Source organism: Bos indicus x Bos taurus, chromosome X, assembly GCF_003369695.1.
Source record: "Bos indicus x Bos taurus breed Angus x Brahman F1 hybrid chromosome X, Bos_hybrid_MaternalHap_v2.0, whole genome shotgun sequence".
Taxonomy (NCBI): Eukaryota; Metazoa; Chordata; class Mammalia; order Artiodactyla; family Bovidae; genus Bos; species Bos indicus x Bos taurus.
This window is the reverse complement of record NC_040105.1, coordinates 64,822,025-64,848,448: the sequence shown is the minus strand read 5'-3', so window position 1 is coordinate 64,848,448 and position 26,424 is coordinate 64,822,025. Positions and strand designations below refer to the sequence as shown.

General features: G+C 40.9%; 2 protein-coding genes across 10 annotated transcripts in view; both read right to left on the bottom strand.

Moving 5' to 3' along the window:
• The window catches only part of ITGB1BP2 (integrin subunit beta 1 binding protein 2), a 37,683-nt gene extending 32,518 nt beyond the window's left edge, over nt 1-5,165 (bottom strand). For 4 of the 7 annotated variants that reach the window (XR_003509758.1, XR_003509759.1, XM_027534742.1 and 1 more), the window contains exons 1-10: nt 4,789-5,165; nt 4,498-4,547; nt 4,351-4,407; nt 4,128-4,273; nt 3,335-3,429; nt 3,169-3,227; nt 2,956-3,026; nt 2,743-2,842; nt 2,374-2,487; nt 2,071-2,133 (exon numbers count right to left, since the gene is read on the bottom strand). Coding sequence is in view for 4 of the 7 variants with exons in the window: in XM_027534742.1 (XP_027390543.1) it covers nt 2,071-2,133; nt 2,374-2,487; nt 2,743-2,842; nt 2,956-3,026; nt 3,169-3,227; nt 3,335-3,429; nt 4,128-4,273; nt 4,351-4,407; nt 4,498-4,547; nt 4,789-4,852 (819 nt within the window). In the remaining 3 variants the exon portion in view is untranslated. Of the gene's footprint in view, nt 1-1,309; nt 1,712-2,070; nt 2,134-2,373; nt 2,488-2,742; nt 2,843-2,955; nt 3,027-3,168; nt 3,228-3,334; nt 3,430-4,116; nt 4,274-4,350; nt 4,408-4,497; nt 4,548-4,788 lie in introns of those variants that run through there. The other 3 variants (XM_027534741.1, XR_003509760.1, XM_027534745.1) reach the window with 3 other exon arrangements.
• Nucleotides 5,166-5,461: 296 nt separating this feature from the next.
• Nucleotides 5,462-26,424, bottom strand: part of NONO (non-POU domain containing octamer binding) — a 26,551-nt gene continuing 5,588 nt past the window's right edge. The window contains exons 1-11 of one of the 3 annotated variants that reach the window (XM_027534738.1): nt 18,509-18,767; nt 13,358-13,517; nt 12,139-12,332; nt 10,516-10,817; nt 9,616-9,711; nt 9,221-9,417; nt 8,792-8,876; nt 8,262-8,364; nt 7,707-7,746; nt 7,372-7,481; nt 5,462-6,678 (exon numbers count right to left, since the gene is read on the bottom strand). In XM_027534738.1, the coding sequence (XP_027390539.1) occupies nt 6,544-6,678; nt 7,372-7,481; nt 7,707-7,746; nt 8,262-8,364; nt 8,792-8,876; nt 9,221-9,417; nt 9,616-9,711; nt 10,516-10,817; nt 12,139-12,332; nt 13,358-13,508 (1,413 nt within the window). In that variant the 5' untranslated portion in view covers nt 13,509-13,517; nt 18,509-18,767 and the 3' untranslated portion in view covers nt 5,462-6,543. Of the gene's footprint in view, nt 6,679-7,371; nt 7,482-7,706; nt 7,747-8,261; nt 8,365-8,791; nt 8,877-9,220; nt 9,418-9,615; nt 9,712-10,515; nt 10,818-12,138; nt 12,333-13,357; nt 13,529-18,508; nt 18,768-26,424 lie in introns of those variants that run through there. The other 2 variants (XM_027534739.1, XM_027534740.1) reach the window with 2 other exon arrangements.

Sequence of the window (26,424 nt, the reverse complement as noted above, 5' to 3'; positions counted from 1 at the left end):
TTAGCCATCAGGAAAAAGCAAATTAAAACCACAATGAGATTCCACTTCACACCCACTAGGATGGCTGTAATTTAAATAAAAGACAAGTAACAAATGATATCTAGGATGTAGAGAACTGGAACCCTCATACACAGCTGATGGGAATGTAAAATGGTACAGCCTCTTTGGAAAACAGTCTGGCAATTCCTCAAAAGGTTAAAAGTTATCATTTTACCCAGAAATTACACTCCAATTATACTTGGTATATATCTAAGAGAAATGAAAACATAGGTCCACATAAAAACTTGAATGCTCACGGGAGCATTATTACAGGAGCATTACTCATAATAGCCAAAAAGTAGAAATAACCCAAATATACCTCAAGTGATGAAAAGATAAACAAGTGTTATATCCACACAGTGAAATATCATTTGGTCATTAAAAGGAACAAAGTACTGATGTCGGATGAGCATCATGTTGGATGAACATGGATGAACCTTGAAAACATCCTAAGTGAAAGAAGTCTGCCACAAAAACCCACATATTGTATGAAATATCCAGAATAGGTAAATCCATAGAGGCAGAAAGTAGATCAGTGGTTGTATCAGTTTGGGGGGAAATTGGGAGTGACTGCTAATGGGTATAGGGTTTATTTTGGGAATGGCAAAAACTTTTAAAATTGATTGTAGTTGGGACTTCCCTGGTGGTCCAATGGTTAACAACACTCTGCACTCTACTGCAGGGGCATGGGTTCGATCTCTGGCTGGGGAACTAAGTAAGATCCCACATGCTGTTGTGTGGCCAAAAAATAAAAATAAAATTGATTGTGGCTGCACAACTCTAAGTATACTAAAAAAAAAAAAAAAAAAACACCCTGAATTTTACACTTACACTTGGGTAAATTGTATAGGATGTGTACTATATTTAATTAAAGCTGTAAAAAATGTACTTGTTCCATGGTGTTTTCCCTTTCTACTACAGTCCACATTAATCACTCCATTCTCTCAACTCCTATAGCTTTTAAAATTGTACTGCACAATTTAGCACTCAAACTACTTGATAATGTTTTTTATTATCTCATGTATATTAGCCTTGACTTGTCAACCACACTACAATTTTCCTAAGAGGAATGAATAAGTCTACTGCTTCTCAGATACCTCTAAACCACCTAACATGTAACTGGGCACGTAGTAAGTACTCAGTAAATACTTGGTGGTTGTGAAGAATTGATTGCATGTGCTTGTATTCACACATGTGTGCTACACACACACACAGAAGCTGGAGGGAACGAATGCAATCTTAGATAGTGAGGTGAGAGAACGACACTATGTGAAACTGCAGAATACAAGATTTATTTAAGGGAAAAAACAGCATGGTTTGGACACTTTTGTTCTCCCCTCCTGCCTCCTGTTGCTCAGTGACACTCCATGGCCAACCATATCCTGGTCTCTGAAATTCTAAGGGAGTCACTGAGATCCTATCTAGACTTGACTGTCTGGTATCACTATTCCCCCATTGCTTCCTCCTCTTCCTCCTCCTCTGTCCAGCTCAAGTCATCATCTGAATCCTCAGACTCTTCCTCATCCATCTCTAACCCAACCTTAGCCTTAGCCTTCTCAGCCAGTGCATCGGGGTGCTCCAGCTGGGCCCAGGATCCTGGGTCAGCCTTGACCAGGGAAATTTCAACCCGAGATGGCATCAAGGAGACAGAGCTCTGCTCCACGTCTATGACCTGAGGAGGAGGGAAAGATAGACGAACACAGAAGAGAAAATGAGGAAACCAAAGGGATTGGGGTCAGGGCAGGGTGGTGATGAATGACAGGGAGAAAAATAAAAAATGCAAGATGGGGAAAAATATAGGGAAGGAATAAGTAAGGGAGAGAGAGAAAGAGGAAAGAAAGGGGAGTTGGGGGGAAGGGGAGAAAATAGGGAGAAGAGGGGGAGAGAGAGAGAATATCAAAGCAAATGAAGAGAAAACCTCCACTTTCCCACTACAACTTCGTCCCTCAAGACACCCTCTATTCATTCCAGTCCGGCCCTTCTTTTTACCCCATCTGCCTCCCCTTCTTGTGCCCCTTTCTCTTCACTTACCCCCCAGAGCTTCATCTGTGCTTGGAACACACGGTTACCATCAAAGACAATGTGGACATGAAGCTGAGAGAAAAGAATTACAGGGGTAGGAACAATCTCAGAAGGTCAGAACACATTATTATGACACAGAAGCAGGCCAGTGGTGTATTCCCTACATCCACAGGCCAGTCAAATAACCCTGACCTTACAGCTCTACCAGAGGACTATGGCGCCTACGTATTAACTGTGTATGACGACTCAGCAGGTAAGATGATAATATCACCCAATTCACTGGCCTCCCATCCAGCATCAGACATTCCTCACCTCAGTTTGACTGGCCTTCACCCAGTTGAATGCAGGAAGTGGAATCTGGCCATATATAGTCACCACTACTAAGGAATCTGTCTGATGCCAATCATGACGGCAAGATGCTGGCACCTAAAAAGAAGATGTGAAATGTGGATGGTAAGAAAGGACTCTTATCCCAAGGGGCATTCTCATGGTGTATGTGGAGAAGAAACAGAGAGTGTCAGAAAGATTAACACGACCTCATATTGCAAAACCACTGGGAGCAGAAATCTTATTTGGTCCATGCAAAAGGGAGAAGATACAGAGCTTGGCCATGAGGTACAAGGAGGAGAAATTATTTGGGAACTGGGTTCTAATCAAGAGTTCAGTAAAGTCAGGACTTACCTGCTTCCCCCAATCATGTCTACCAACTCTGCATCCTGGCTGTGCCAGGAATGCCCCAAAATCCAGGGTCTGGATGCCACAACAGCTCCAAGATTTCACCCTGAGGTAGGAATAGAATTCACTTAATCTCCTTTCCCCTCCCCACAAGCACTCCATCTTAAGGTCAACATTGGGAAAAACCTGTCTCACAGCCCACCCAGTCCCCTCCATCACCCCTCATGGAATTGAGGTGCTCCAGGGTGGTAGGTACATGGAGTAGCATCACTCTCTAGGCCTTGGTATACCTAAGACAGATAAAGGAGAATCAGGATAAGAATCAGATCAGAATGAATAAAAATGTATGCAGCCTCACATCTATACCCAGCCATCCCTCAGGCATCACGTCTCTCAAACACACGCTTGAGTCCTCCACAAACTCTCACTCACAGCATCACATCCTGGGTTCTGGCAGCTGGCCCCAATCCGGATCAAGCTACTGTCAACTCCTGGGCAAAGAAAACAAGAGTCAGGAACCCTATTCATTTCTTCCACCCAACTGCCACTTTCACTAAATTCCAGCCTGTGAAACCTGTCCTACTAAGGACCCACTTACCTGCTCCAGGTTCTTGGTCTAATTCCTTCTGTTCCAGTGCCATTTCCAGGGCTTGGGATATATTTAGCGGAAGCAACTTTGGAAGCAACTCTGACCTAGGGGGTATACGTGGGGTGATTTAGTCCTGACCCACTAACTGTGACCAGCAGTGCCAACCTTCCCACCAATGGTATTGGAATTGAAGAAGTCTGGTGAAAGTAGGGCAGAGTTAGAGAAGATGGATAGTAATCCCATTGCCAATTTTCTTCTCTGTGGATATGCCAAATCCTTGAACCCTGGGGAATTCCCCAGGGCTTCTCTTGCCAAACTACTCAGTTGCTCTAAATCCATATTTTTCTATACAACTGCAATCATTCCCTTTTATTCATCTAATTAACTGTAGACTTTCTTCTGTTGCTCATATTATTGCCACAAAATTGACTTATTCTTCTCGGCAGCCTCCTGGCTGCCAATACTACTACATTCTTAATATATAAAACATATTTTAAAACTCTTTTCCAAAAAGAAAACCCAATTCATTCAACAATCACCCTTGTATTATAACTATGTATGTATTTGTGAGAGGTTATCTACTCTGGTGATTCAAAATACCTACCCCATTACCCCATACCATCTTAAGAGCCAAGGACATTATTTCTGGACAAATTTCCCCTAAGGCACAAAAACATACACCAAGCCCTGACACTTGGGTCTCCTCATATCTCTGATCTCTAGCTCCCAAACCTCAATGACCCATTAATCACTCCTAGGAATTTTCATGAATGTACGAAAAACCCAGGGACCTCCTCTTTACTTGGGCCTCTCCCGACGCAAAGTCTCTGCTGACTTTGGAATCACATTCGGAGGTCTTTGCTCCTGAAGTGAACTGCTTGTACCAGGGCCCTCAGGTTGAGGGACCTCAGGGAGCTTCTCGGCACAGTGTGGTCCCACAGTACAGCCCTAGTATAGATAGGGAAAGAAGATTAGGGATGGAATCCTTCTACTGGGGGCAGAATACCCGAAAGTAAAGAATTTACCTTGATGTTTAGAAACTCAGAGAAATCTACAGTTCGCTTCCGGCAGCAGGACCAACCCTGATAACAAAAGACCCAGCTCAGCTTAGATTCCTGGCTGTATTTCTTTTGCAAAATGCTCTTGCTATTCCCCCCTTGCCTATTCCTCACCTTAAGTGCATCATGGAAGATTGGGACCCCAGGGTGATGGTAACAGGAATCTGTGGATACCAGTAACAAGATCAGGAAGGAAAGGAATTCTTACTTTTCCAGGTTTATATGCTTAGCATCTTTCCATATGGTATTAAAAAAAAAAAAAGAATATCAGTAAAGACTGAAGAACACCCAGACCAATTGAACTAAGGCAGGTACACACTAAATTTCTGTTCCTTTAACAGACTGCCTACAGCTGACAACTCCCTTAGCACCCACAGAGCTCCTGGCAAGGTCAGGATTACTCACCAGGAAGGTTGGTTTGGGGGTCAAAATGCTGCCCACAGCCTTTGTTATGGCAGAGTAGAGACATGGAGGCGTTGGTAGAATTACTGAAAGGGTATTTCAAGGAGTCTGGCTGCCGAGTGGGGAACACCTCTTAGTCTGGAGGCTTTTAGCTGCCTGGAAGGGCCAGCTGTTTCTATCTTTAGTTCAGGAGGCGTATACCTCCTAACATGGGCAAGGGAACTTCAATTGGTCTTCCCAGCCAATAGAAAAGAACTCAGGAACATTTTAGCTCTGAGGCTTAAGAAAAAAGTATCAGGCAGAGCAGGGCTTGGAACCTGGGTGAGGTCAGCTAACCATTGCTGAGACTTGTTTTAGATTTACCATGCCAATTTCAAGCCTGGTCAGAAAGAAATAACCAATTTTAAGCCCCCTCCCAGTTTGGTGAAGGTACCCCAATTCCTCCAGCTATTTTCTTCCTCTTTCAAAGCAGTAGCTTTCCTCCCATCCTCATTACTTCTGTGTACCACCAATAGCACCAGATCTTCAACCACTTTGACCATAGTATACATCTAACTTTCCCATGTTTGCCTAGATTAATATTTTAAGCAAAAGGTCATAAAGGATTATTCTTATAGCCTTGCACTCATCTGAGACAGAACTTCCCTTCCTCCCCCTTCAAAAACAGCACAGAAAATTAAAAGGCTTAAAATGTATTTTAATAAGTTCATGTTGCATTATTCATTTCTCAGAAAAACTTCAAAGGTATTAGGGACAAATCAAACATGGTACACCAATAAAAAATGCACAGCGTAACTACCTAAGATAGGCAAAGCTAAGAGCTACCGTCTGACATTCAGCATACAGCAACCCTGTTCTCAAGATTGTACTAGGCCTATCAAGAAAGCTGTGAATGGCAACATCACAGACACAAAAGGGCCATTTCTGGGTTGTCCTTACCCAAGAAAAAGATGGAGGCAAGTTTAACACAAGATTTTTTTAAAGATACACTAAATGAAAATCTCTAAGAGAAAATGTCTTCCTTGGGACATGAAAGGGTAATATATGGGACATAACAGAACCGTATGTATGTTGTCTGTGACCTCTGTGGACATGTGCCTGAATTCCCACCTGGGAGTGATTGGAACAGTGGGGCCAAGGTCATTGGGGGATGTTTGGTTTTTGTGGTATATGTGGCAGGATCTCTGGGGTGAGACAGTGCACTAAGTCGTGTCTGACTCTTGCGACCCCATGGACTGTAGCCTGCCAGGCTCCTCTGTCTATGGGATTCTCCAGGCAAGAATACTGGAGTGGGTTGCCATTTCCTTCTCCAGGGCATCTTCCCAACCCAGGAATCGAACCCAGGTCTCCAGCACTGCAGGCAGATTCTTTACCGACTGGGGTGGCGGGGGGGTGTAAGAACAAGAAAGCAAATAGAACAGGGTGGACAAAGAGTGGAATGATTAAGATTAATGGGGGCTCTAACTGGATCCATTTTGCCATGGCTCCCTGGCCCTCACAGGCTCTCAACAATCACATGAGATTTTAGGAATGCACCACACAGAATTGATTAGTGAAAGGATATACCACATAGAACTGATTTGTTAAATATCACCCCTCCCTTACCCTCTGCCTCCAACATACTCCCTAGAGTACTACAGGCAGGGAAGACCTAAACTATTGGGAGGAATCCCTAACACTTTTCCAGAGTAGAATTCGGCTAAGTCCAAAAAGGGTCCTTCTTTTAAGGGTTTTGGGAAACTAGACACTGCAATTTTATTAGTATCGGCGACGTTTGTTTGGAGCAAATTCAGCTCCAGGAGCTGCACGGTTGAATGCAGGAGGGGTTCCACCAATTGCCCCAATTCCTTCCATTGTAGCAGCTTGGCCAAAGCGTTCAGTTGTTGGTGGGGTCTTAAAGAGAAAAGAGAATGACGTTATAATAGAACCTGTGCCCTAGCTTCCCACCCATCCATAGTTCCTCCCCTGGAGGCCATTTCCACACCACATTCAAGGTTCCTGATGGTAGGGGAGACTAAGCCTGTTTAGAACTATAGTGGATAACCCTAAAAAGGAAGTTGCTGACAGTTCCACCCAACCATCTTTAACTTTTTATCCTGATTCCTACAGGCTAAGTAACATTATATACTAAATTCCTGGGCTAGATAAATGTTAGCCAAGTCCTTTTTCCTGAACTAGGTATATGGACAAGGGCAGGCCATCACTCTTCAGCAAATTTAACCCTATTCAAAGTAAACATTTTGACACTACAACTAAACCACCTCAGGATTGCATGAGCCATAAACCTTTTGGACTCACATGTATTTCATATGATAATGCCTAACCTTTGTTGCCTTCCCTCCAAAAAGGAACCTATTTACCCAGGGTAGCAAAAAAATGTCAATCAAGACTAGCCAGTCAGAGGATAAAATATAATTTAAGATTGGGTTTGCACAAGACTCAAAGAGCTTGAGGTTAACATTTTATAGATAACAGTGATCCTAAAAACTATTTAATCTGTAGCAAAATTGCAGCAGGCCCAAGGACCATGAAGGCAAAGTCCTTCCTCCTATCACCATTTAGCTACTATAAAGCTCTGCAGTTTACCAATCCCAAGGTTCCATCTGGCATCATAGTGGCTGGTCCTGGAGGAGCTGGGGTACCAGCTGGCACAGGAGCAGGGGGCATGGCACCTCTGTTGTTTATGCCCATAGCACCTAAAGCAGAGTAGTGATCAATAGAGGAGACAGACATTGACATTCTTTATCTATGCCAAAGGAAACAAGTCAAGACTTCTGGGCTAAGACATGTTACCCTCCCACCAAAATTTGCTTCCAGAAATGTCAAGCCCCTTAAATTTGGACTAGGTAGGAGAAGCTACATAGTCCACCAGAGATGAGACAAAAAAAGAAATCTGTACCATTAATCTCCTAAGTCCTTACCTCCCATAGCCATCTGACCCATCCGTATCTCTTGCTCTCTCTGAAAAACAAAAAAACACTCAAGACAGTCCAAGACAGCACTGCATTCATTCTACCACAATCCACTAAGGACCACACACTAAAGAACATCTGCAACAGCTCCTTGAACTAACTCACTGTAGTTGTACAATGAATTCAGTTTAGAGCTACTAGGACACAAGTCAGAGTTTCCTATTAGGAACAAATTGAGAGATGAAAGGAAAGACACATGATTTCTTTCAGGGCTCCAACCTGTACAACAACTGCTGAGGACATCAGAAGACCAGGCAAGGCTGCCACAGGACTGAATCTATCTGATCCTGCAGTCACTGAGATTAAACAGCATATACTAGCCCCAGCTTTTCATCCTAAATTGCCTGTGAGGTAAAAAGAGCTCCTCTTCAAACCTTACCTTTCCTTCCTATGACTGCTTCTTTCTAAAAGAAGTGTCACAGAATGGAAAAATTGGTCATAGCCTATTGTGTTTTCTAATCCTAGTGGTGAGTTTGTCGTATCATGGGCACATGAGAGATATACCGCATCAGGGAAGGTTCCCTTGAATCCTTCCTGCTGTCGTCGCATCATTTCTTCTTGTTGCCGCCGCATCTCTTCCTCACGGCGCCTGCGCTCCTCCTCCTGCCTACAGAGTCACCAAGATATTTAAGCACAGGCATTCCAGAACTTGAACAGATTATCTATCTTAATAGGGGACTCAGCCAAGGAGATCCAAGAGCCCACTGAAACTACCTTAGTTCTCCAGGCAACTGTTAAGTGGGCCCAGCCCTAAAACAACCCAGATGTGTCCTTTAGGGGAAAAAGTTCTTTCCCAAAGGAGCCAGCCTCATGAGACCAGTCACTCAGCTGCTTTCCTCTTTAGTGCAGTCCCAAGAATTCACAGAACCATGGGCAGTCAAAACATCTACCTAAAGGGAGAACTTGAGAAGCAGCCAGGAAATATTTGCCAACATATTTACAAATGCATGAGGTAGCATGGTGGTAAGAAGCAGGAGTGAGACATTACCTTGTAGAGCTGGTGGAGAAAAAGGGTTGGAGGAAAAAAAAGTTACCTGAGCTCCAGCTGCTTTCGTTTTTGCACTTCTTGATTGTGCAGCTCTTCCATCCTCCGAAGTTCTTCTTGACGCCTCATCAAATCTAGAAAAACAACAGACCAATTCAGAATATTCTTCACCCTCCTCATATAGGCCCATTAATTTTCCACAAATAAAGATCCAGAAAGCAAAGGGGATATTTAATCCCTGAGTGGCCATCCGAGGTATCCAGATTCCAAAAATGAAGTCAAACCTATTATTTCCTTCTCCACAGAATCCAGTATCCTCTGCCACATCTCCAAGCTCATTTGCCTACCAAGATCAACAAAATATTTCAGAGAATAAAAGCTGAAGTTTACGCCTTTCTCTACTGATTGATACAAAGAAACTCCTGAAAAAAAGTTATTTTGTCCTTCTTCTAGTTTTAAGCCTTAGGTAGATACTCACCCTGCCTCATTAGCATGACCTGGTGCTCATGGCGAGCAGCCTCCATCTCCATCTCCAGCTTCTCACGAGCTTCCTTGATGTTTCGGTCCACTTGGTCCTGCTGCTGCTTTTCCATCTCAATAAGTGCCTTCCAGCGCATGGCATACTCATACTCAAAGGAGCCAGGCTGTGCAAATCTGGGTGGCTGCTCTCGCTCTCTATTGACAAGGTTTCTGGGTTACTAAAACTCTGTCCAAGATTCTCCCAACTAAACACTACATTCCTCCCAAGGGCCAAGACAATGGCTGCCACTGAACACATACAGCAAAGACTTGCCTCTTTTACACAACCCATTACAAGCCTCCTTAAGAATAAATAGGCAAACAACTAACAGGGAATCTGACAGGATCACATACTTGTGAAATTGCTGATTCTTTATAACCAGCTTCTCTGGGAGTCCCTCCTCATCATCTAACTGGTCCATGGGCTCCACAGTCACAGGTCGAGGAAATCTGGGAGAAAGAAAAACACTCAGTGTTAGTCAAATTATAACCTTCATTAGGCTTCCCTCTCCACATGAGTCAGTGGCACAATGAACTAATTAAGTGTCAGCACTAAACAATTTTTTTTTTTTTAGCACTAAACAATTAAACATACTTCTGAAGGTGCTTTTACACCTAGTCCCAAGTAACCAAGTCCTTTAAACAGAACTCTGTGGAATCTGGGGTTGACAGGATGGGGTCAGGGTTCAGATCTCTGAACACAGCCTTTAAGTAGGTAAAGTACTTAAGTGCGGGGCTGCCCCATTGCAGCCATCATTTGCCTGCCATGCAGGAGATGCTGCAGGTGCCACAGCCTTGAGCCCTGGGTTGGGAAGATCCCCTGGAAAGGAAACAGCAACCCACTCCAGTATTCTTGCCTGGGAAATTACACGGATAGAGAAGCCTGGTGAGCTACAGTCTATGAGTTCACAAAAATGTCAGATACAACTGAGCAAGCAAACTCAGAACTCAAGATAATGACTTAGAATAAATACTAAGAGAAATGTTGCATGCGCAAAACAATTTACGAGTTCTAAAACTTCAAAGTAAGGGGAGATTTAACACTGACTAAATGACAACTTACTGAAAATGTCTATCTTTTAATCCTCATACCATTTCCATTAATTTAAGATTATACTGAAAACCCTACCAGAGAGCTGGATTGTATCTAGTCTTCTAAATGAACACAAGAACATGCTTCTTAGAGGCTAACTCCCGAGACCACAGAAGGAAGTAGCATTTAAGGTATGTTTCTGAAAATGACCCCTCACTCACGTGGTTAGCAGGAAGGAGCCTTCACTGCATCTGTCCAGAGCTTTCCGAGCAGCTGGCTTCCCTGAGAATTCAACAATGCCTTTTCCTGAGGGCCTGCCTCGATCATCCACAATGACTACAGCCCTCTCCACCTGGCCGAACACAGAAAAGGCCTCCTCCAGCAGTTCATTGGACACATACTGAGGAAGGTTTCTGACTGTAAGGGATGCACTATGGCAGGCAAAGCGCACACGCAGCTGCTTTCCACGGAGTGGCATGTTGTCCAGTTCTACTTTGGCAATCTCCGCTAGGGTTCGTGTTTCCTAGGAAGCAGAGCAAAGTCAGAATAACTCAATAGCTGAACAATGACCACCTACACAGCCATCAAGAGTCTAAAGTACCATAGCTCAATACCTCAATGTCTCAAAAAAAAAAAAAAGAAAAGAAAAAAAAACAAAACAAAACCCAAAACCCTTGGCAACAAGCATACAAAAAAAAAAAAAAGGATGGAACTGGAAGAACGGATTCATGTGTTTCAGATAATTCTTTGGTTAACCTAATTGCTCTGATGGCCTTGTAATAAATCAATTGGAAATTCTAGAGTTAACATGACTTACATGGTCATCAGTATCACAAGCTATTCTCTTAAGTGTTAAATCTGGACAACAATGACCAGCATAAAACCTACCCTTACAATACAGAAGTCAGAATTATTTTAGTTTCAGCTAGCTATGTACCAGAGTAATCAGAATCATTATACCCTCCAAGAGGCCTCTTTAGAACCACAGACCTTGATGGGACCCTCCCCTCCACATTCTTAAAGAGGAATCTGAGCCCCAGAAAAAAAGACCTGCCCATATAGTTTTGAGTTAGTGGTAGATCTGGAATGAAGACTGGTTCTAACCGTAACATCCAGTGATCTTACTAGCACATTATGTTCCTCATTTATGGAGATAGATAACACCCAAAAAGGTTTCCCCCACATACTTAAACACATTTCCTAAATCAAATCAGACATCTACACTTAAAAATGATTATGATAAACGTTATATTATGTGGATTTTAGCAATTAAAATTTTTCTTTCAAAGTAGATACAAAAAAAAAAAAAATAGATAAAAAACTGTCCCCTCAAAGTTTTGAAGACTCTTAAGTGAGATAATACATGCATAAGGGCTTTGGAAATAAATTATATAAATCTTGATCATTACTAAAAGTCTTTTCCCATTTTTTCAGGAAAAAATCTTAACTTACTAAAAGTATTTGTAGAGGACAGTAAACAGGGGAAAGGTACAGAAAAAACAAGATTAACTATGACTTGAAAGTTATTGAAGCTGGGTAACAAGTTACGTGCAGGTTCACTGTACTATTCTCTCCACTTCTATATGCTTGAAATTTCCCAATTAAAAAAAGTTCCAAAGGGCATATAAGCCCCAGAGTCCTAGGCAAATAAACCTATGTTGCCTTGAAACAAAAACCTATCAGGAAAAATTAAAATAAAATATGCATTTTGTCCTGTTCTACCAACTATAAGCTTTTACAAACATCATCTAAGAATTATTTCTACTGCCTAATTTTCCATATCCATCATTTCCCAGCTTCACCACCTTTTAGAGCACATGCTCTAAAAGCCTACAGCTGCTTACCAAGCGGATAAAGCCAAAGCCCTTGTCCTTATGAATGAAGACTTCGCCTGCCTTCCCATATTTCTCAAACAGTTTCCTCATTTCCTCCTCAGTGATGTCAGGAGGAAGATTGCCCACAAAGAGCCGGCTACGCTGGGTGAAGGTCTTCTCTCCTGGTTTCCTAAAATTCTTCAGGTCAATAGTCAAGCCTTCATCTGAGAGAAGAAACATAGTCACTTAAAAGATTGGGGAGAGATTTACAACAACTGCTGCTAGATAAGAAATGTAATTGCTGTAGAGAAGTCAACACCATTTCCCAATGGAATCTATCCACTAACCACTTATCAGTAAATTGCACTTAGAATGTGAAAGCAGTATGCAAAGATCTGGGGGGTGGAGGGAGGGAGGACAGACTTCTTAACAACTCTACTGTGGTCCAGGAGCCAACCTAGACTAACTCAGAGACAGAAAGACAATACAAGAGTTACTGTCAAAGAGAAAACCAAGCAAGTCAAGGAGCTCTACGTCAGAAGTGACTGGATTTTTACATTTAAAACATAATTACAAAGAAAAAAACCAAAAAACAAAAACAAAACTGTCCCATTTCCCAATCCCAAATCAATCTTCATAACCTTAACAGTTCCCATTCTTTCAGGCTTGGGGTAATATAATGAAAAGAAATGAGTTAGGAAAGAGTATTCTTTGTAGGAATTTTTGGAAATAAGGAAGATGCGGTTGTTTGTAGTTTTAGACACATACAAGAGGTGCTCAAAGTTAGCTGAATGGATGGGAATGTATCTTTAAAGATCTTTTACTCTGATTAAAACTAGGGAGGCAGAGGCCCCAGGCTAAAAGTATAATACTCAGTATCAGATTTCTTCTCCATTAAGTCTTAAAAACCTTCTTTATATTTTCTCTACCTACTAGTCATATGATGATTACCACAGTAAGAACCAAGCTCTCAGGTAAAACATGCAGCCATCTGTTTAGCAAAAGGATGTGCCAATGCAGCAAAGCAACCTGTATTCAACTGCTATCCTACAGATCTGCTCCTTATTTCAGAGAATCAGCCTTTTTCTATCCTAAATATTGAGATAAATAGGGAAAAGAACAACAAAGGTGTGCCACAAAAGCCCATTCCTTTATAATCCCAAGAGTCGAATCTAAAAATCAAGAAACTATTCCCAAGAGAGAACCGACTTGGGAATGGTTTCTACTTCATTACCTAGCATGTACTTACTCTGGCTGCTGGCTTGCTGCCCATTTGCAGGCATTGGTGGAGGTGGTGGCTGCTGCTGTTGCTGCTGGTGGTGCTGCTGATGGTGATGTTGATGATGCTTCCTTGGAGTGTGGTTTTGTTTCTCCAAGTTAAAAGTTTTATTGCTCTGCATCTTTGTACCCTAAAAATAAACTGGAATGTCAGACATATTCAGTGCTTAGAACATATTCAGTCACTAATTTCCTAGTGACTTACATGTCAATTAATCACCTATGGTACTATTTCAAACAGGTATGGTGAAGGAGTACAATTCAAGTATCTAAAACCACCAGCACTAGCAGTTATATTGCACACAGAAACTAGACAAGTACTAAATAAGAACAGCTTGCAATAGAATGACTTGAGGAACCTTCCAGTTCAATAACTACATGCATTGAAGTGACTTTCCCAAAATAATCTACTCCCTAAAAAATGGCCCTATCATAATATTAAATCACTTTAAAAATACAATTATTGAAATAGATTCTTGTTATCTCCAGGACTAGTAAGTCTTTGTTTTTCTCTGGCACCTTGCAGCCCTAGCCTACAGTTGATACTGTGGAAAAGTATGGGCTGTATAGACTTAGACATACTTATATGTGAAACATGGTCCTAACACTTACTAGTAAATTACTTTTGAACCAGTTCCTTAAGTTGTTATAAAAGGGATAATAAAAACACCTACCTCTCAAGGTAACTATGAAGATGAATAAATATGTGAAAATACTAGTTCTGTACTAGCATATATTGTTATTATTAAATATCATTATTAATCACAATAGAAAGATAAATGACTATCAAAGTAATAGAAGCATCAAATACAAACATATACAATCATAAAATATTAAATTTTGTCATTTAAAATCAACATAAGGGAGTTCCCTGGTTGCCTAGTGGTTAGGATTCCAAGCCACTGTTGTGGCTGGGCTTCAATCCCTGACTGGGTAATAAGAGATCCTGTAAGCCACTCAGCATGGCCAAAAAACTCATAAGATTAAAATGAAAATTCCTGGTATAATCCAGGCTGAATACAAAAGTTGATGGTTTTAAGATGGAAATTTCCTAACAGATCAGCTGAGGACCATCTCCCTTATCCAAAGGCAGTTTTCCAGTAAATTAAAGGACAAAAATCAATTCTGAATCTTTTACCCTAAACATAAGACCCTCCAGTCAGATTTAACTGAAAGATGCAGAAAATTATCTTTTCCCTGAAAACTGTATTATTAACATCATATGATTCCCTTAAAATAAATTATATTCCTCAGATTAAAAAAATGTGACAAAGGCTTGGTAACTGTTGATTCTGGATGAGGAATATACAAGACACTTATGTGTATAAAACTTTCTAAACATTGATACATTTTTTATATCATATCCTACCAAAACTGAAAATATCAATGCAGTTAAGTTTATATAAAGTTGTTTTATAAGACAATAGGTAACAAGAGGTATCAAGATGTTCATATTTCTTAACTCAGGAATTCTACTTCTAATAATTTATTCTAAGAATATAATTTTAAGACTTAAAAACTACATCCATGAAATAGTCACTGTAACTGACTTTCCAGTAACAAAATGATAAAAATGACTTTTTCTTTTTTACTGATTTTTTACATTAATTCAACAAATATTCACCAAATGCTTATTTGCTAGACACTATTCTAGTTGCTTGGGATGAATCAATGAACAGTCTTGCCTTCAGCAGTGATAACCTTCCAGTGAGAGAAAATATACATAATAATTAATTTACATAGTACTTAAGAGGTTTAATGCTAGGAGAAAATAAAAGTTGAATGGAGGGGAAAGTGGATAGGGAGTAGAAGGGGAAGATTTGCAATTTTAAATAGAGTTGTGAGTTTAGCCTCACTAGAAATCTGACATTTAAGCCAAAACTTGAATTCTCATTTATATCATTTCATCAGTCTTTTGTTCTTCATTAATAAAGTACAAACTACATCTTTAACATAGGAAACAATAAAACAAAAACCCAAAAACTGACCACTGAAAGTCACTGTTGACATTTTGATATACCATTTCAGTCACTTATTTACATATCTTCTACATTTATTGTTAATGGACTCTGTATTTTGCTGTCAACCAAGCCCTTATAGTCCTGGGACACTTAGGTTATTTATAATTTGTCACTATTATACACCAATGCGCTCAGCTAAGTCTTAGGGCACCTCCATGAACAGATATTCCTCCCACAATTTCCATTTTTGCTTCTTAACCTTTAAAAAGATACACTGTCATTCCAAAACTGCAACCATAAATGCACTATTTTATATTCACCCTTTTCTCATTCCTCCTGTCAACTTAATTATAATTGTTAATGGTTACATAAAGTCCAATTGGATGTACACTAATTTACTAAACTACTCCCTATGAGACATTTAGGCTGTTTTCAGCTTTTTCCTATTATAATGTTGCAATAAGTATTTCCGTAGGATAAATTCTTAAACACCTTTGTGACTCTTGCCACATAGCTTATAGTTTAACAACTTTAAATACTGTGAATAAGTGCAGCAGTTTCAGAGCAAATTTGACACCTTAAAAAAAGAGAAAATGTTTTTAAAAATAAGATACAAGAAATTAAAACATAAAAATAGAGCTGGGGATAGGTAAGGTGGGCATTAGCATCAGATGTTTTCCCCTATGAGTCCTACATATTAAACATCCCTGTTCCCCTGATCCCAAAAGCCTATAGCAGAAACTTGAATTATTTTCACAGCCATTTCTCCAACTATTTCTTCTTACCTCTGGCTAGAATCCAAAGAGTCTTTCTCTTTTTTTAATCTCCAGCCTTTAAGAGTCAGTGGCCCCAGCCTCAATACCTTGCATCCCATTCAGGAACCCACACTGTTATATGTTAATAGAAATCCTTACAGAGATCCACTCAAAACTGAAATATTAAAAATTCTATATTTACATCCTAACCACACCTCACCACTCCATTCAAAAAGGCCATTTTACAATTTCTTAGTAGAAATTATTTCTTTGATCATAGGGATGTTTTAAACTATTTAGAATTACTTCAATGGAAGTTATTTTTTATTTTAGAAAGTGCAATGTGGTAGTTAAGATGTTAATACCAGATATTTACTGATCACTGAATGTCAGGCACTGTGCTAAGACTATATTATCTCATTTAATACTCACAACTATCTTCTGAATAAGAAAACTGATGCACATCCAAGGTCACACAAATGTGATGAAGCATGGAGTAGAACTCAGGTCTGTTGAACTCTAAAGCTCATGCTCATTGTGAGTAATCGAACTCACCTTGATTTTAGACTTTAGGATTCAAAACACTTACTAAAATGTCACCTAACCTCTTAGTTTCCTCACTAGTAAGATGGGGGTAACATCTATCTCACAGTGCTGGTTATTTTGACCAAACCAGATAATGGACATAACAGCTATTTGTTCCTGCTGGCAATCACCACCCCTATTTCTACATATGCGGTGCTCCAGTTAGACAAATTTCATCAATTACATTCTTCCCTTGCTCTTCTGGATTCTAGCAAAAATTATTTTTACAACCAAACTGCCTACCTTTGTGTCGAGTAAATGTCTCCATAATACCAATCTTTATACTCTTTCCCTTCAGTTTATTTCCCAAGAAGGCATTCAACAGTGAACACAAAATAATACTGTATAAATCACCTAAAACAGTGCCCACAAAGTAGCAAGTATTCAGTAAGCATTTGTCCCTGTAATCTACTTCTGATGATGACCACCAATATAATTTGGAAATATGTGCAGATATCTGGGTAATAAATTCACTGCCCCTAGGCACTGGGGCCTCTGAAAAGGGAATAAATCATAAAGATCAACAGTAAGGATTTATGTCTACTTACTTGCCCCAAAGACTAACCCTGATGGACTTCTTGAGAGCAAATACATATTGCTGTTAGAAAAACTGGGGCTATTTGCAACACAACTGCACAAATGTTGTTTAAGACCAAACACTACACCACATATCTGAAACCTAAAAAAAATGTCCCCTTAATTTTCAGGAAAAGGATCAACTTTTAAGTGAAAACTGTGTGTGGGGGAAATCTGGTAAAAATCTACCAGATGGAGATGGCTGCCTGGATGTGGACCAGCCTGAAAGCTGCAGGAGGCACTGGCAACGTAAGGCCCTTTTCTAAGAATCTCTTAGGACCTTTCATTTAGTTACAAGGAACATGGACAAAGACACAATATAAATCTAGCCAGGATCCCCCCATTAGAGTGGCCAGATGTATCAAATAAAAACACATTACAGTTAAATCTGAATTTCAGATTTTGAAAAATAAATGATCTTTAGTGTCCCATTCTACGTATACTAAAAAATTTGTTGTTTACGTGAAATTCAAATCTAACGGGGTGTCCTGTATTTTCTCTGACAACCCTACCCCTACCTCAACTTTGAAGATAACAAAGTGCCTCCCAGTCCTCCTTAACCTCGACTTCTGTTAAGAACACAAAGCGGCAGCTTACGACAATAGTTTTTCCAAAGGTAAAATACCCGATAGGAAATCCATAAAATTAATTTTAATTTTTTAAAAAGTGATGTCATAAATAGGTCGAGTAGATAGGCAACAGGACAAAAAAAAGTCTTCAGGAATCTGCCTAGGAAAACAACAAGGGCTGGACTAGCAGATGAACTTCCCAGCTCAGAGTTTTGACAAAGAAGCATCGCTGGGGTAGGGGAGGGGGCCCCCTTTCTCCTCCGGAACTAACGGCCTCACGAGGTCGAGAGGAGGAGCGCCCGACAAAGCGCCTCCTCCTGCAGCCGCGACTTCAGGGCTCTCGGATAATAGACCCCACACCCTCAGGCCCAGGGCGGCTCAACGATTGGGGAACTTAGTGACAAGGTTCAGCTTCCAAGATGTGTTGCACAAAAAACGACAAGGGAAGGGAAACGGGAACCAAGTTAAAGCAGAAGGCGAGATCAAGGGAGAGCGATGGGCCCCCGCGGGTGGGATGAGGAGAACGTGTGGCCGCGGAGACAAGGCCTCAAGGGGCCGCAGAACGAACGGCCCACCTTCCTTCAAACCCAGCCTCGCCCTCATCTCTTCCTTCACCGATTGTCGCTAGAAATCCTACTCTTCTCTCCAACAAGAACTAAGTCGACCCCATACTCACCCTCCACCGACTGTTTTCTGCTCAGAGTAACGGCGACGCTACACGGCCTTTACCGTCCCGAGAAAAGAGCGCGCGACCGCCGGAAACGAGACGGCGGAGATCGGTGCCTCCCAAGGGGTACAAAGTAGCGTTCCCTATTGGTTATCTGATATGCCAATCAACATTTCTCTCCAGAGGTGGAATCGGTTTTCCACCATTTCTTCGATCTTATTGGCTACTAAATGTGAAAGACTGGAGTTCGTGTGAACGACAGATGGGGACAAAGAGCGAGGCTTTGTAGCGAGTGCGCTTGCGCAAGTTGCGTCCGCTAGAGGCGGAAAAGGAAGGGGGGAGGGGGATAAACGGGTAGGGAGTGGAGGGTCGGAAGGAGAGACGTCAACTAAGTAATGGAAAGACCGAAAGACCAAGTGATGGGAGGGGCAGAGGAGAGGGGGAAAAAGGGAGAGAGAGAGGAAAGTGAAAAGAGAGGGAAAGAGAAGGGGAGATAATGTGCGCGTAGGCGTGCTCTGAGAATTCCTGCACTGCGCCTGTGCAAACAGCTAGAGTAACAATGTCATTGTATTCAGTGTAGTAGATCTCGCTTTTTTTCTACTGAAAAAATGCCCCGCCATGTTTCTTTTTTCACATTTCCTCATTAAGACTTACACTCTGACACTTCTTACTTAATCAGATTTTCTAGTTGCGTCTCCTGCTGCCAGGTGGACTCATGAAGCCCAGCTGAAACAGTCATCACAATGGTTATGGTTAAAGAAAGGGATGGAGGAGAGGAGGGGAGATCGATACTTCAGTCTCTGCGTAATTACACAGAATTGTAACCAGCACTCTTATTTCCATGGTAACCAGGGAACCCAGCAGTCCAAAGATCATTATTGTTCCCGTGCTTTACAGAGAGAATCAACAGGTGTCATCATTGCCATGGATACATTTTAGGCCTCCAGATCCAGACTGATTTCTGTATTCCAAAGGATGCCAATTTTTCAATAATGCCTAGCTAGCCCTGTGGCTAATCGAGGACTACAACTGCTCACCTGATAGGTCTTTGTAGTTAATTCCCACTAACTCACACTCAGGGTTTCAGGGTCTTCCCACTGGCGCCACCTTATGTGGGGACACAGTGATCTAAATCTGCATTGTCTAGAACCTTCTGCAATGACAGAAATGTTCTATTTCTGCTCTGTTCAATGTGGCTGTACCTACTGGCCATATGTGACCATTGAGAACTTGGAGGAGTGCGCGTGAGAAACTGAATTATTAATTCAACTTCATTTTAATTAGCTAAAATTCAAGCAGTCACACAAGGCTAGTGGCTACCATATTGGACATATCAATACCAATGATTACCAAACTTTTTGAGAATAAATAATGCCTCTATTGGGCTTCCCGGGTGGCACTAGTGGTAAAGAACCCGCCTGCCAATGCAGGAGACACAAGAGACTGGGCTTCAATCCTTGGGTTGGGAAGAGCCCCTGGAGGAAGGCATGGCAAACCCACTCCAGAATTCTTGCCTAGAGAATCCCATGGACAGAAGAGCCTGGTGGGCTATGGTCCATAGGGTCGAAAAACGTGGGACATGACTAAAGGAACTTGGCACGCAGGCAACACCTGTATAATGAAAAATGAATTAATACCTCTACCCTGAAAAAGACATTTTTCCTGCTTACAGAAAACAAAAACAAATACCCAGGAGTAAAAAGAGAAAAGTCTCTCCTGTTCATCCCAGTGGTTACAATTATGACTGCATTCTTGCATTTCTATTTTCTATATTTATACTGTCCTGGTCAAAGAGAAAAGTTTCTACCTTTTTATACATGAAGGATTAAGCTACATAGATTTTTCTGGGCCATGGCTTTCTCATTTTAAAAATACTTTAGCTATCTTTCCATATAAATGCATAAAGATCTATAAGGACTTTTAACATCAAATATCTTACAGACTCTGGCATGATTGTTTTTAGTATATGTTGAGTGAAAAACAAAGTTACAAAAAAGCTATGGATTCAATAACATTTCAACGAACTTTTTACTTACCATAGCTGTTTACACCATTGGAAAACCAAATAAAATAACAAAAGAAAACTTGTACTTTTGTGTATCTTCTTAAGGCAATCACAACATAAGCAGAGAAATGTTAATGTAAACAATACTGTAGGCAAATGAAATAATAGTATCATGCTAAAGGTAAAGGTCACAAAGAGTCAGACACGACTGAGTGACTGAACTGAACTGAAAAGGTAAAGGTAACACAGCTCTACTTGAGTGGATCAGGAATGGCTTCACAGAAAAGAGCACCTTTTAATCATCTTAACTAAGAGGTTGAAGTCAGAGACACCAGTGTACAAAGGTTCAGAGACAGAATGACCTATGTTTTAAGTAATTTGTCATGACTGAAGAGAAGTGGGGAGACTGAATGATTGGAAATTAGACTGAAGAGATGGATATAGGCTAAATAATTAAGGGCTTGTGCCATACTTAGAATTTTTTACTTGAATCTGTATATGATGGAGCTCAGTCATCTCTGACTCTTTGCAGCCTCATGGACTGCAGCCCACCAGGCTCCTCTGTCCATGGGATTTTCCAGGCAAGAATACTGGAGTGGGTAGCCATTTCCTTCTCCAGGGCATCTTCCCGACCCAGGGATCAAACCCAGGTCTCCTGCATTGCAGGCAGACTGTTTACTGTCTCAGCCACCAGGGAAGACAAATAATTAAGAGCCTGTGCCGTGCTTAGAATTTTTTACTTTAATCTGTAGGTGATGGAGAGATTTAAGGGTTTTGTAAAAGTAACATGTCTTTATTCTCATTTTAAAAGTAATAAATGCTTATTGAAGGAAACATTCAAAAATACACATAAACACCATCCATGGGCTTCCCAGGTGGCGCTAGTGGTAAAGAACCTGCCCACCAATGCAGAAGACCTAAGAGACACAGGTTCAATCCCTGGATCAGGAAGATCCCCTGGAGAAGGAAATAGCAACCCATTTCAGTATTCTTGCCTGAAGAATCCCATGGACAGAGGAGCCTGGCAGGCTACAGTCTATGGGGTCACAAAGAATTGGACACAACTGAAGCGACTAAACACACACACATAAACATCAAAATTCACTATGCAGAAATAGCTGTTGGACTTCTCTGGTGGTACAGTGGATAAGAATCCACCTGCCAATGTAGGGGACACGGGTTTGATCCCTGGTCTGGGAAGATCCCACATGCCACAGAGCAACCAAGCCCATGCACCACAACTTCTGAAACCCACGCACCCTAGAGGCCACATGTGCAACTGAGCCCATCTGCTGCAACTCTGAGCCCACCTGCTGCAACTCTGAACCCACCTGCTGCAACTACCAAAGCCCATGCTCTTAGAGCCTGTGCCAAGAGAGGCCACTGCCATGAGAAGCCAGCACACCAAAACGAAGAGTAGCCCCACTCACCGCAACTAGAGAAAAGCCCACACACAGCAACAAAGATCCAGCACAACCATAAATAAATAATTTTTAAAAAGAAACAACTGTTAGCATTTTGGTAGATTTTCTTCCAGGCTATCACAGATACATGCGCACACACACACATAGACAGAGAGACAGAGAGAGACAAAGAGACTGAGAGACAAAGACAATAATTTTTTCCATATATGATAGGTCTGAACTTCAGAAAGATTACTGTATTAATGTACTGAGGTTGCTGTAAAAAATTACCACAAACTTTGTGACTTAACAGGAATTTATTCTCTCACAGTTCTGGAATCCAGCAGTCTGGAATAAGTATCACTGGGAGGAAATCAAGGTGCCAGCAGGGCCAGGATCACTCAGGAAGCTCTAGGAGTGTTTCTTGTCTCATCAAGCTTATGGTGGCTGCATGGCTCCAATTTCTCCCTCTGTGGTCACAGGACCTTTTCTTCTTCTTTATATGTCAAATCTTCCTCTGCCTCTCTCATATAAGCACACTTGTCATTAGATTTAGGGACCACTTGGAATACTCTTCATCTTAAGATCCTTAACTTAATCACATCTGCAAAGTCCTACTTTTTTGCCAAATAAGGTAATATTCACAGGATCCATGAATTAGGACATGGATATATTTGGGGGGCATTATTCAGCTACCACAGTCACTCTGGCAACAGTGTGTAGTAAAGATTGGGAGAGACAAGCTAAGAGATCAGAACACCAGCTAGAATACAATCATAATTTCAGGTGAAAGATGGGGAAGGACTGAACGAAGTCTTTGTAGGGACAAAGAAGAGGAAACCAAATCTAAATAATTAGAAGGTAGGATCAAGGAGGGAGAAGGCAATGGCACCCCACTCCAGTACTCTTGCCTGGAAAATCCTATGGACGGAGGAGCCTGGTAGGCTGCAGTCCATGGGGTCGCGAAGAGTTGGACACGAGTGAGTGACTTCACTTTCACTTTTCACTTTCATGCATTGGAGAAGGAAATAGCAACCCACTCCAGTGTTCTTGCCTGAAGAATCCCAGGGACGGGGGAGCCTGGTGGGCTGCCGTCTAAGGGGTTGCACAGAGTTGGACACGACTGAAGCGAGTTAGCAGCAGCAGCAGCAGCAGCAGGATCAAGGAGACTTAATCAATTAAGAAGGTAAGGAGTAGAAGACTAGAATGATTTGCAGGTTTCTGGTTTGGGTGCCTGATTGTCTGGTTGTGCCACTAACTAGGACGGGAAGCAGAGGGAAAGTCAATCAGTGCAGTTTTGGTCAAGGTGAGTTTGAGGTGAGAAGAGCCAACCAAGCAACAGAGGAAAAGGGTCAAAGCAAGGCTCTGATAAGTCCATTTTTTCCTAATTATTATTATCAATCACATAATACTTGAATATTTTCAAGGTGCTGAACATAATAATGGCGCTAGTGGTAAAGAACCCGCCGGCCAATGCAGGAGATGCAGGAGGCACATGTTCGATCCCTGGGTCAGGAAGATCCACCTGGAGGAGGTCATGGCAACCCACTCCAGTATTCTTGCCTGGAGAATCCCATGGACAGAGGAGCCAGGCAGGCTACAGTCCTAGTGGGGTTGCCCAGAGTTGGACACACCTGAAGCGACTTAGCACGCACACTGAACATAGTAATATAGGGTTTCTCAGTACTAAGGATGATCTGTCCTCCACAAATTACCAACTAGATAAACAGGTAACATCAATTTTTTAAAAAAGGTGGCACTTCCCTGGCAGTCCAGTGGGTAAGATTCTACTTCCAATTCAGGGGCCACGGGTTCCATCCCTGATCAAGAAACTAAGATCCCACATGCCACGTGGTGCAGCCAAAAAGAAAAAAGTGAATGGTCCAGTGTGTAAGACTCTGTCTTTTTTTTATTATTTTAATTGGAGGCTAATTGCTTTACAATATTGTGGTGGTTTTTGCCATACATTGACATGAATCAGCCATGGGTGTACATGTGTTCCCCATCCTGACCCTCCCCATCCCATCCCTCAAGGTCATCCCAGTGCACCAGTCCTGAGCACCCTGTCTCATGCATCGAACCTGGACTGGCCATCTATTTCACATATGGTAATATACATGTTTCAGTGCTATTATCTCAAATCATGCCACCCTCGCCTTCTCCCATAGAGTCCAAAAGTCTGTTCTTTACATCTGTGTCTCTCTTGCTGTCTCGCATATAGGGTCATCATTACCATCTTTCTAAATTCCATATATATGCATTAGTAAACTGTATTGGTGTTTTTCTTTCTGACTTACTTCGCTCTGTATAATAGGCTCCAGTTTCATCCACCTCGTTAGAACTGATTCAAATGAGTTCTTTTTAATAGCTGATTAATATTCCATTGTGTATATGTACCACAGCTTTCTTATCCATTTGTCTGCCAATGGACATCTAGGTTGCTTCCATGTCCTGGCTATTGTAAACAGTGCTGCGATGAACATTGGGGTACACATGTCTCTTTCAATTCTGGTTTCCTCGGTGTGTATGCCCTGCAGTGGGATTGCTGGGTCGTATGGCAGTTCTATTTCCAGTTTTTTAAGGAATCTCCACACTGTTCTCCATAGTGGCTGTACTAGTTTGCATTCTCACCAACAGTGTAAGAGGGTTCCTTTTTTCAAGAATCAATATAGTGAAATGAGTATACTACCCAAAGCAATCTATAGATTCAATGCAATCCCTATCAAGCTACCAATGGTATTTTTCACAGAACTAGAACAAATAATTTCACAATTTGTATGGAAATACAAAAAACCTTGAATAGCCAAAGCAATCTTGAGAAAGAAGAACGGAACTGGAGGAATCAACCTGCCTGACTTCAGGCTATACTACAAAGCAACAGTCATCAAGAGAGTATGGTACTGGCACAAAGACAGAAATACAGATCAATGGAACAAAGTAGAAAGCCCAGAGATAAATCCACGCACCTATGAACACCTTATCTTTGACAAAGGAGGCAAGAATATACAATGGAGAAAAGACAATCTCTTTAACAAGTGGTGCTGGGAAAACTAGTCAACCACATGTAAAAAAATGAAACTAGAACACTTTCTAACACCATACACAAAAATAAACTCAAAATGGGTTAAAGATCTAAACGTAAGACCAGAAACTATAAAACTCCTAGAGGAAAACATAGACAAAACACTCTGACGTAAATCATAGCAGGATCCTCTGTGACCCACCTCCCAGAGTAACAAAAATAAAAGCAAAAATAAACAAATGGGACCTAATTAAACTTAAAAGTTTTTGCACAACAAAGGAAACTATAAGCAATGTGAAAAGGCAGCCTTCAGAATGGGAGAAAATAATAGCAAATGAAGCAACTGACAAAGAATTAATCTCAAAAATATACAAGCAACTCCTGCAGCTCAATTCCAGAAAAATAAGCGACCCAATCAAAAAATGGGCCAAAGAACTAAACAGACATTTCTCCAAAGAAGACACACAGATGGCTAACAAACATATGAAAATATGCTCAACATCACTCATTATCAGAGAAATGAAAATCAAAACCACAATGAGGTACCATTTCAGGCCGGTCAGAATGGCTGAAATCAAAAAGTCTACAAGACTCTGTCTTAAGAACTATAAGTGGATGCCACCTGTATTCAACATTGTACTAGAGGTTCTAGCCAGGATAATTGGCAAGAAAAAGAAATAAAAGGTATACAAAATGGAAAGGGAAAAGTAAAACTTTCTCTACTTGGAGATGACATGATCTTATATACAGAGAATCCTATGGAATCCACTAAAAAATGTTTAGAATAATAAACAAGTTCAGCAGGGTTGCAGGATACAAGATCAATATACAAATGTCAAATATATCTCTATACACTTGCAATGAACAATTTGAAAATGAAAATAAGAAACAATCCTATTTGCAATAATATGAAAAAGAATAAAATGCTTAGGAACAAATTTAACAAAAGAAGTGCAAAGCTTATACTTTGAAAGCTACAAAACATTGTTGAAAGAAATTAAAGAAGATCTAAATAAATGGACTTTGATTAATCAGATAACAAGAGTTATCAAGGATGTAGAGAAACTGGAACTCTGCTGGTGAGAATACAAAATAGTTCAGCTACTTTGGAAGATAGTTTGGCAGTTCCTCAAACAATTAAGCATAAAGTTACCATATGATCCAGAAATGGCACTCTACCTGAGAGAACTGAAAACATTTATTCACATAAAAGCTGGTCAAAATGAATGTTTATAGCAGCATTATTAATAATAGCCAAAAGGTACATCAACTGATGAACGGTTAAACAAATATGATATATCCATCCAATGGAATATTATTCAGTCATAAAAAAGTAATGAAGTTCTGATACATGCTACAACATGGATGAATCTTGAAAACATTATGCTAAGTGAAAACAGCCAGTCACAAAAACCAACATATTTATATGATTCCATTTATATGAAATGTTCAGAATAGGGGAGTCTATGGAGAAGAAAAGTAGAATAGTGCTTGG